General features: G+C 33.9%; 2 protein-coding genes across 3 annotated transcripts; one reads left to right on the plus strand and one right to left on the minus strand.

Moving 5' to 3' along the window:
* Nucleotides 1-45: 45 nt before the first annotated feature.
* Nucleotides 46-7,348, plus strand: LOC132142294 (beta-1,4-galactosyltransferase 1-like). 2 transcript variants are annotated; one of them, XR_009434039.1, is made up of 7 exons: nucleotides 46-577; nucleotides 1,694-1,929; nucleotides 3,819-4,006; nucleotides 5,760-5,882; nucleotides 5,965-6,069; nucleotides 6,151-6,677; nucleotides 6,922-7,348. XR_009434039.1 is itself a non-coding variant. In XM_059552067.1 (6 exons), the coding sequence occupies exons 1-6, from the start codon at nucleotides 265-267 to the stop codon at nucleotides 6,278-6,280; spliced, it is 1,095 nt and encodes a 364-aa protein (XP_059408050.1). In that variant the 5' UTR covers nucleotides 46-264; the 3' UTR covers nucleotides 6,281-6,824. The 2 variants fall into 2 exon arrangements, 1 of the variants encoding a protein (XP_059408050.1); XM_059552067.1 differs by lacking the exon at nucleotides 6,922-7,348 and having other exon boundaries at nucleotides 6,151-6,824.
* Nucleotides 7,349-8,437: 1,089 nt separating this feature from the next.
* LOC132141835 (probable pancreatic secretory proteinase inhibitor) lies at nucleotides 8,438-9,254 on the minus strand. The gene is made up of 4 exons (XM_059551500.1): nucleotides 9,138-9,254; nucleotides 8,892-8,923; nucleotides 8,652-8,764; nucleotides 8,438-8,548 (listed from the first exon to the last, which is right to left on the minus strand). The coding sequence occupies exons 1-4, from the start codon at nucleotides 9,184-9,186 to the stop codon at nucleotides 8,503-8,505; spliced, it is 240 nt and encodes a 79-aa protein (XP_059407483.1). The 5' UTR covers nucleotides 9,187-9,254; the 3' UTR covers nucleotides 8,438-8,502.
* Nucleotides 9,255-10,571: the final 1,317 nt, after the last annotated feature.

The following is a 10,571-nucleotide window of genomic DNA, read 5'->3' on the forward strand; positions in this document are numbered from 1 at the left end:
TTACTTCTAAGACAAATTAGTTCCGAGGAAAAGCTTGTTTAGAAACGCCCACCGCTGTCACTTCTGTGCTCTTCAACAGAGCTCTTCACCAATGTCTAGAAAACTGCGATTTACAGTGGTCAGACGCGATCGGTATCATAAACACTTTCACTAAAAGGATTGTCCTGGTCATCTGATGAACGACAAGGCAGAGGTGTTTTTGTTTCAAGGCAGACCATAGGATTTTGGTTTGTAAATGAAGTGGTCTCCCGCAGTTTTCTGAGAATGAGGGAGTTGCTGCAGCTGAATTTGGGCTTCTTCACCAAATCCTGCCTCGTGCTCGGGTTCCTCTGCGGGATTCACCTCATCGTTGCTTTGTTTTTTTATTTATCAGAGTCGCCTTTAAAATTTATGAGTTACCGACAAATTCTGCCATTCTCTGATATATTTAATTCACAAACTCATAAAACCGCCGTATTTGGCATCCAGAATGGCACTGGAACAGAGGTAGATGAAAAGAAATGGATCTACACCAATAGAAGTGACGTGAAAGATGACGTGGTACTAGAGTCGTGTCCCGAGACGTCTCCACTGCTGGGTAAGTTAACCTGAAATTAAAAATGAAGTTATCTGTTCATCTGTTGCTCAGTTTTTGTCTTTGTGTGTATGTGTGTGTGTGTGTGTGTCCCCTAGTCTTCCCTACGTTTTGGGGACCAAATGTGCCCAAAAGGATAGTGATACCAGTAAATTTGGATGTTGTGGGGACATTTTTGGTCCTTGTGAGGAAAGTCTCATTTTTAAAAAAAGAAGAAGGAAAAAAACCTGTTGAGAGTTCGTGTTAGGGGTAGGTTTAAGGGTAGGGTTAATGTGTGGGGGGATAGAAAATACATTTTGTACAGTATACAAATCATTACACCTAAAGAATGTCCCCATAAAACATGGAAACCCAACTTGTGTGTGTGTGTGTACATGTTTTTCTATACTGGTGGGGAATTAAACCTGAATACACACCAACTCATGGGGACTTGTGTCACCGTAAAGACTTAAATTAAGGTCCAGATGGGTACAAAAGCTTATAAATCATACAGAATGAGTTTTTTTGAGATTGTAAAAAATGCAGAAAGTTTTCTGTGAGGGGTAGGTTTCAGTGTAGGGTTGGTTGAGGGCATACAGTTTGAAAAGTATAAAAAGCATTACGCCTATGGGGAGTCCATACAAACATAGTGCACCAGATATGTGTGTGTGTGTGTGTGTGTTTGTGTGTTAACTTTACATCAATAGACTAGGGCTAGTCACAATTTTTACTCCAATAAAACATCAGGAATATTTTTAATTAGTTGTTTAACCAACATAGAAAACACACATTTGTGTAAATCAATGTTTGAGCCATTTAGTTTAAGACCCTTATGGAGTTCAGCCACAACAGAGTTTCTTTCTTTCTTGTTCTTCTGTTTGTTGACTAACTATCAATAAAATGGCTTTTTCATTTAAGTAGGCTCTCCTTGCTGATTGAAAGAGAAAGCTGGAAAAAAATATTGAGAGAGACTAAGAGAAAAAGAGAAAAAAAAGTGTGGGGAGACGGAAGTTGGCTTGTTTGAGACAGGAAGCAGGCTAAACTATTGTTGCATAAGAAGGATCTTCCTCTTACATGTCTGCAAACCCTCTGACCTCCACTTTCCCTTACTGTCTTTCTCTCTCCCGATACCCCTTTCAGTGGGTCCACTGCGAGTTGAATTTTCTGATCCGGTAAATCTGGATATGGTGCGTAAAAATAATCCACAGCTGCTGATGGGTGGCAGGTATAAGCCCAGCGATTGTGTGGCTCTGCAAAAAGTGGCAATAATCATCCCATTCAGGAACAGAGGTGAACACCTGAAGTACTGGCTCTACTACCTTCACCCCATCCTGCAGAGACAACAGCTGGATTATGGGATTTATGTCATACAACAGGTACAGCTCAAAATGATTTATTAACTTTACTTAATGTTACACAGTTGACAGAGCAGGGTGGAGATGTGAGCGGAAATCCACACCTGATCTCACCACACAACCCTCCAACAGATCTACACATAGATAGATAGATAGATAGATAGATAGATAGATAGATAGATAGATAGATAGATAGATAGATAGATAGATAGATAGATAGATAGATAGATAGATAGATAGATAGATAGATAGATAGATAGACTTTTGCAGGTTAGACTTTTCTTTGGGGGACACCTTGAAGTATGGAAATGCGGTGACTTGACTGCATAGACAACATGCTTGGTCTGACTTTCAACTGCTTTGAAATTTGCTGTGCAATAACACTGAAAGAGAAAACGCGAAATGCAATCTGAGAACACAAACAATCATAGAACATAGAACACCCATTTATTAGATACTTTTGTCTATAGAAAAGTACTTTTTATGCCACAGCTTGGAATCTTCAGTGCTGATCTGCCTCACAGACTACTGCTTTGTTAAAGATACTAAATATGGGTTTTTAAATAGTTGTTAGTTGTAGGAGCTGGTTGCTTCAATAACATTGTCTGAACATGGGCTTAAACTTTGTTCAGATTTATTCATATCATGAAAATGTATTTATAAGATATTTTTTAAAGTTCTGCACTATTTACTCAGATGGAAGCACATTTCTGATGCTATTTAAAATTTGAATGAACACATTTGTACAGATGATCAGATGTTCCTTCTTCCTCTGAAGCAAAAGACGCTGCTTGGAACATTCTCAAATCAAGATTTTGTAATGTTTTTTAAAACATATTTGTACAGATGTTTTATACCTTATACTTGCCAAGGCTGCATTTATTTGATCAAAATTTGCAGTAAAAGAGTAATTTTGCGAAATGTTATGATAATGTAAGTAACTTTTATATTTTACTATGTTTTAAAAAGTAATGTATTCCATTGATGCCGAATTGCCAATGTATCTTTGCGAAATAAAACTATTAATTTCTTTAAAAAAATAATAAATAATAATAATAATAAAGTGCCCCCAAAGGTTTGAATGGTAGTGGTTGTATTTAGTTTTTTCCTGTCTTGCTTAAGTCTTGCTGCCATTAAAACAAAAAGGGAGACATCAAATGCTAAAAGATTCTGAAATGAATTTACATTTATTTCATTTACATGAATTTCACTTTAACTTTTCACCTAAAACTTGGCTCAATAAATCAGTACATAGTACATACTCCTCTTTGTGATTCTTTTGTTGTCATTTCAGTCCCCTTTCACCATCTGTTTACTTTGCTCACAGGAAAATCAGTATGCAAACTGCTATGCAGACTAAGAAATGCATGCTTATTTGTTTATTTACTTTGTGTGTATCTCTGTATGTGTTTATAACACATAAGTGGGGTCATGCATGTCTGGTTGACTGATTTAGCTGTGATCATTAAGGTCCTATCAATGTCAAGACGATCTTGTTTGCATAAAGTCTGTGTGTGATTAATCTATTTACATGTGAATTTTAAATTTTTGGCTCCAAAGAAAAATGTGTTTTGCCAATGCTGGTTAGTAACTGATTACATGTATTACATAATCAGATTCCCAAAATGTATTTTACTTTTTAAAATACTCATAATTAGATTATAGTTACTTTTTTGTTTATTACATGATTACATAAGATTCATAAGAAATGCTCCAGGAAACCTCTTTTCATGCTGAAATCTAGTAATCTAAAAGTAGTCTGATTATATTTCCTAAAATGTGTAATCTAATGAAATATATTGCTAATATATAATTTTTGTCATGTAATTTGGACTACAATTTATAAGTAATCTACCCAGCGCTGTGAGTCATAAGATCTCTTGTAAATGTGCTTTGTGCTGCTTGTTTAGGACGGAGAGGATACATTTAACAGGGCGAAACTGCTCAATGTGGGTTATGCAGAGGCTCTGAAGGAGTACGATTATGACTGTTTCATCTTCAGTGATGTAGACATAGTTCCAATGGACGACCGCAACACCTACAAGTGCTCTAGCCAGCCACGCCACCTTTCTGTGTCCATGGACAAGTTTGGTTTTAGGTAAGACGAAACACCACCCGTACATTTAATATAACATGTAACATAATATTTGTAAAGTGATACCAATATCTCCAAGTGCCACTTCAGTTGAAGGTTAAAAAACCAGCTGCCCATGTTGCTCAAAAATGTATTTACCTAAACAAATGACCTTGAGGTGAGGCACAGGAAGCAAATTCAAGGCGTGCATAAATTAAATATCCTGTTATGTTAGTAGAAAGATGGCTCAGGGATCAAGGTCATTTGGATCAAGACTGATCGCAATGCAGCTGTGTAAACTCTATATGCAGAGCATGACAATATCTTATATCCTCACTGACGTGGTCTAAAGTAAACAGTCACTAGCTTGATGGTTAATTATTAAATATATATACACCTGTTACAAAAATATCTATATTTTAAATAATTACTACTTGAGGACAAAATCAGCATATTAGAATGATTTATGAAGGATCTTGTGACACTGTAGACTTCCGTTATAGTTCCTTCAAATTCAACTTTGAAATCATTTAAAATATATATTAAAATATAAATAAATATATTTTGAAATAGTGAAGTTTTATGATATTACAAATTTGACTGTTTTGGGCCAAAAAAATAACATTAAAGACTTCTTTAGAAAACATTTAAAAATCTTGCCGACCCTACAATCTTGGAATTCTATTTGATGAGAAATTGAGTTCACTGAAATGTCATACTTGTGTGTGATTACAGAGATGTTCGTTTCTCTTCTCTCTCCATTTAATATTTCTGCTACAGCTGTAATAAAAACTTTTTTTTGTGTGTTACATTTTTTTTAATTTAATTTTACTTTCCTCTGGACAGTCACATCAGGTGAACTGTCAGAGTTCAGACACAATAATACAGTGTAATATTTACACGGATAACATTTCCAATAGCCTTACATTCAAGTTTCTATTTTGAATGTTGTCTCCAATCATATTTGCAATTAAAACATCAGCAGTAGTCTACACAATATATCAAAAGTCTCTCAGGTAACATAAAAAACAATCTTTTCATCAGCTTTTTTGTTTTATTGAATTACATCAAATCTTTTGAGTATTGTAAAGGTGTATCTGACCTAATATCAGGCTTAGTCTGAAACAAAAACGAGACTCAACAACACCATCTGATATGCATTTCAAGGTTTGCTTCAAACTAAGCAAAACCTGAAATGCATATCAGATGGTGTTGTTGAGTTTCGTTTTTGTGTGGTTTAGCTGTCATGAGAGTTGGTCTCAGTGACTTCAGGGAAGTTTCACCCAAAAATGAAAATTAGCCTGTTTTACTCACCCTCAAGGTAGGCGTGTCTGACATTCCCATTTCGGTTGAACACATTCGGAATTATATTTGAAAGTTTCCTGTCTGTTCCAATCTCCGGGGTGTTAATGAAGATCTTCTGAAGCGAAACGATGTGTTAGTTTAAGAAAAATGTTGATTCTTAAAACTTTATAAACTATATTGTCCAGCCTCGGGTTGCTTATGCAGGTGCGTTCATAGGTGAAGGCATCATGTTTAGGTATAAAAGGTGCTTTTTAGTCTTTGCAAGCAAAGCTGGATCACTTTTTTTCCCACCAAAATTTCATGAGAGAAGTGTCAAACAAATCAAAAATCTAATTTCTCAATGCAAAAACTCAAAGAATTTAGGTCTTTCCCCAGCTACAATACATAATACTGTGAAAAGATTCATGCAATCCAGAGAAATACATCTGAAAACAACATTTTTCATTCAAAAATTGATTCTGTCTGAATGCAGGTTACCATATAAACAGTATTTCGGGGGTGTATCAGCAATGAGTAAAGAGCAGTTTCAAAAGATCAATGGTTTTCCCAATAACTACTGGGGCTGGGGAGGAGAAGACGATGACATTTTTAACAGGTCAAGACAATACAGTAACTCTCTTACTATTAATTACAAGTTCCGTCCTACCATATGTGTTTTAATGTTATTATTTTTGAAGGCTGGTATTTCGAGGTATGAAAATATCAAGGCCGAGTGGAGACATTGGTAAATGTAGAATGATCCGTCACTCGAGAGACAAGAAAAATGAGCCAAACCCACAGAGGTAGTCTGTCTTTCACAAACAAACATGCATACATAAAAGACAGATTGAATGCCCTTCTAAAGTTGTATCTCTGTTTCATAGATTTAAGAGAATCAATCACACACGACAGACAATGAACACGGATGGCATCAAATCACTCATATACAAAGTGATCGATATAGAGAAAGACCAGCTCTACAGCAAAATCACAGTGGACATCGGCAAGCCATGAAACCTCTAGAGCTCTGAAGGAACATTTCGCTCACTGCGACTCTTCGGAGATCTTAAAACTGCACAGCCACTCTGAATCGGTTCAAAACAACGAAAGCACATGCTAGAAAAACTTGTCTGAGAAACAAGTTAGAATGAAAGTGACATTCTTCTATACACAAAGTGAAAGCACAGATGTAATTTTTAACATTCCTGATTATTATCCTCATGCAACTGTGTGCCTCATTATCAGTGTCAACTTTAACAAAGCTCAAGTTCATTCTTGTGAGCCTTCTATGCAAAGCAGTCAGTGAAGATCACGCCTCAAGAAAAAACTGACTACAGAATGCAAGTTCAGCAACTAACACAAACTGACACGCTCCTTACAAATCTCCTCACAGAGCTTTTAAGAAAAGACAGTACAGTATGTACACATATTCTGGTTGTAAATATGCATCAGTAGTAGAACTTTTTAGTCTAACTTTACATTCATGTCCATGTGGTATTGTACCCAAGCATTATATAATGTATAAATATAATAAAATAATGAGTAATAAAGGGATAGTTCACCCAAAAAATGAAAATTCTGTCATCATTTATTCACCTTCAAGTTGTTACAAAATCTGTAAGAGTTTCTTTTCTTTCTTTCTTTCTCTCATACAGGTTTTGGAACAACTTGAGGGTGAGTAAACAATGACAGAATTTTCATTTTTGGGTGAACTATTCCTTAAATTAACAAAATGTATGTAATACATTTTAAATACAAAAATGTTGTTTCATTACACTGTTTTACAATATCATTTAAAAGACACTCCTACAGTACATAGTGTTCTTTTCTTTTGATTACTGATTATTATTTATTTTGATTGGTGGAGGTTGAGTGTTGTGTTTAGGCAATAAAAAATATCCCACACTAGGCCAGTGGGACCCCCTGAATATTAAGTAATAATAATTGGTGATATTATTTGGTGGGGGGGGGGTATAGTTGTAGCTAAAGAAATAAATCATGAACAATTTCAGGCTCTTATCAACTATGAAAAAGTGACTGAAAAAGCAAACATTGATGGGAGAGTGTTTAGACTGATGTTTCAAAGTCAAAGTGTATATAAGTTTCTTGTGCTCTGCATTCATTTGATCAAATATACTGTAAGAACAGTAATATTGTGAAATATGAAGTAAGGGATAATATACATCCAGCCGGTTTTTATCGCAGTATAAACCCTTATAGGGTGAGCAGGACCCCAACTTGAACAACAAGCTTCTCTCTTCTTATATTCACAGACACTATCATAACTCAGATAATCTCTATATATAAAAAAAAGTAAAGAATAAAACAAAAAGCCTTTCTTGTGGCTATACCTTTAAATTACTGTATTTTTTTTTGCTTTCTTTTTAGTGCAGTGGACATTACTTCCATTGCAAGTTTTTTTTTGTGATAATAAAATATACTTAAACTAAAGCCATAAAAAAATTGTGTTACTTAAAATGAATAAATAAAATACTTGAAATAAAATAAAATATATAATTACTAATACATTTGATTTCAGCTAGCTTCTCGTTTTAATTTAGTTTAACATGAAGTATTCAAATAAAATGAAAAGTAATAAAAAAATAATAATAATAAATGCATGGACATGTTTTAAAAAAGGAAAAGCTAATATCATTATAAAAATGAGAAAATTACTAAAATTACATCCTAAAACTTAAGAACTAAAATGTGAAATGAAAATAGAAAATAAACTCACAAATATATAACAAATTAATTTGAAATGAATTAATTTAAAATAATATCAATAAAACAAAAATATCACAGATGGTAATAAACCTTTTAACTTCTCGTTTTCATTTAGTTTAACTTGATGTACTAAACTAAAGTTAAAAGTAATGAAATTTAGTGAAAAATATATGGACATGTTAAAAAAAGGAAAAAGTAATAACAAAAATATGAAAATAAGAAAATGACAAAAATTAAGTTCCAAAACTTAAGAACTAAAATTCAAGTGAAATGAATATATAAAATGAACTCAAAAATATATAACAAATTAATTTGAAATTAATTAATTTAAAATAATGTACAACAAATAATAACAGAATGTATATCAACCTTACTAAAATAACACAGATGGTAAAGCATGACGTTTATCAAATGTTGAGGAAAAAAAATGAAGAAACATGGATGTTCCATTTTAGATGCTTTAATTTGGCCACAGATCTTCACAATAATCCTGTATCTCGAGCAGGAGCTCAGCAGTCTCCATCTCTTGTGATCAAAAGATCGGATTTGGTTCTCCTGAAAAGTACAAACACACACACACACACACACACTCAAAATGCTGTCATTTCATAAACAAATATGTACTCCTGCTGTCTGTGTGTACGTGTACATGACCTACAGTCTTTCCACACACAGCAAGCACTCGTTAGCGTAGGTGTTTCCGTCACTGCCGCACACAGGTGCGAAGTTCATAGGACACGCCAGGATCTCTGCCATCTCGGCGCACACGGGCTACAAAACACACACATACAGGCATTTGTGGAACTGCATTCCAGTGGTTTTAACCACTGAAGGATAGATGAACTTAAAGGAAATAAAACACTAATCATTCACTGAGAACAAATAAATTCCCCCATACCTTCCGGGATGAGCCAGGCGTTCCTTGTGCCCCTGAAACAAAAGTAAACTGTTTCTGATTCTTCTTTGTGATAGTAGTGGTTAAACTGTTCCTTGTGTTTTTAAAAGCTCTTATGTCGTTATTACAGTTTTATAGAACCGCAATGAACTGAGGTGAAATCCCTATTTTACAGACTATAATATTTAACAAAGACATGAACTGATTATTAAACATTCATCAGAAGTATGGCTTGAATGTTGATTGTACCTGAAGTGAGCAGCAGAAACAGGCCGAATAGAAGCACTCGTATATTCATATTGATACAGAATGAGCTCTACAGTGCTCACTTGACTTTATATGATGGGAATGAAGCGTGGGAATTCCAACACTTGCACACACACACACACACACACACACACACACACACACACACACACACAGGTGCCTGCCTCTCAGAGCAGATCACGTTTAGCAGAGATAAGGCAGCTCAATGCAGGAAACATCACCACTTCCATAAGGAATGTCATATGAACATCATTATTGTGATCAGTTTTATTATTGATGGTTAAAACTATATAAACAGTACAGTATGAACAGTAACTCCTTGAGAAGGAGAATGTTTGTCAGGAGGAAAGAATATGTTTTAGATACATTTCCTTGTTATTCCTGTTGACATTTTAGTTTAGTTAATATATGTTTGTCAGGAGGAAAGAATATGTTTTAGATACATTTCCTTGTTATTCCTGTTGACATTTTAGTTTAGTTAAAATATGTTTGTCAGGAGGAAAGAATATGTTTTAGATACATTTCCTTGTTATTCCTGTTGACATTTTAGTTTAGTTACTATATTGATCAACATATTGATTTTTTTCCATCTTTTTCCCTTAACTATACAATATGTTGTGTGATTTATTATTTTAATTAAAATGTTTAAATTATTATTATTTAAATGTATTAGTGAATTTAATGGAACTGACTTTCTCCAGTGACCATTTAAAAATTATAAATAAATAAAAAAATTGGGATAAGAGGTTTTTATGTTTTTGAAAGAAGACTCTTCTGCTGTACAAGGCTGCATTTATTTGGTCAAAAATACACTCATTATCTTATATATGTTCTGTGATATTTTACATGTTTATAACAAATATTTTATTTGTATTATTATTATTATTATTTTAATCTATAGGTTGATATAAATGGTCATTATGAGTCTAGTATTGTCTATTGTCAATAGATTGTCTCCATCTACAGGCTGAAACAGGTCAGTGCAGGTGGATTTATTGAATCAACTGTGTATGATGAAAAACTGGAAGGCTTCGATACGCATGATAGCATTGAAAATTAATATTAATAATTACATGAATATAACGTAATTCTTAAATGAATATAACGTTAGAGAAACATTCTTATGTGCTGGACTACATTATTACAAAACACAGTTCAGGGACAGCATTGCTGGTTTGAGCTGTCAGTAAGAGTCACTTTATAGTGCACTTAACCATCTCATTTTAGTACTAGTCTACTAGTCTGAAGAAAGTAACATGATTTAGAGGTCCCTTGGTTTGAAAATAAAAATTAGAAGGAAAACAGATTAGGTAATTGATTAGCTAAAATAATTATTAGGAGTTTAATGTTTACAATTATATGCATATAATAATCGAGGTGAAACTTTTTTCTCCTGGTCTGAAGTTCTGGTTCAAC

This window comes from Carassius carassius, chromosome 6 (genome assembly GCF_963082965.1).
Source record: "Carassius carassius chromosome 6, fCarCar2.1, whole genome shotgun sequence".
In the NCBI taxonomy this organism is placed as follows: domain Eukaryota; kingdom Metazoa; phylum Chordata; class Actinopteri; order Cypriniformes; family Cyprinidae; genus Carassius; species Carassius carassius.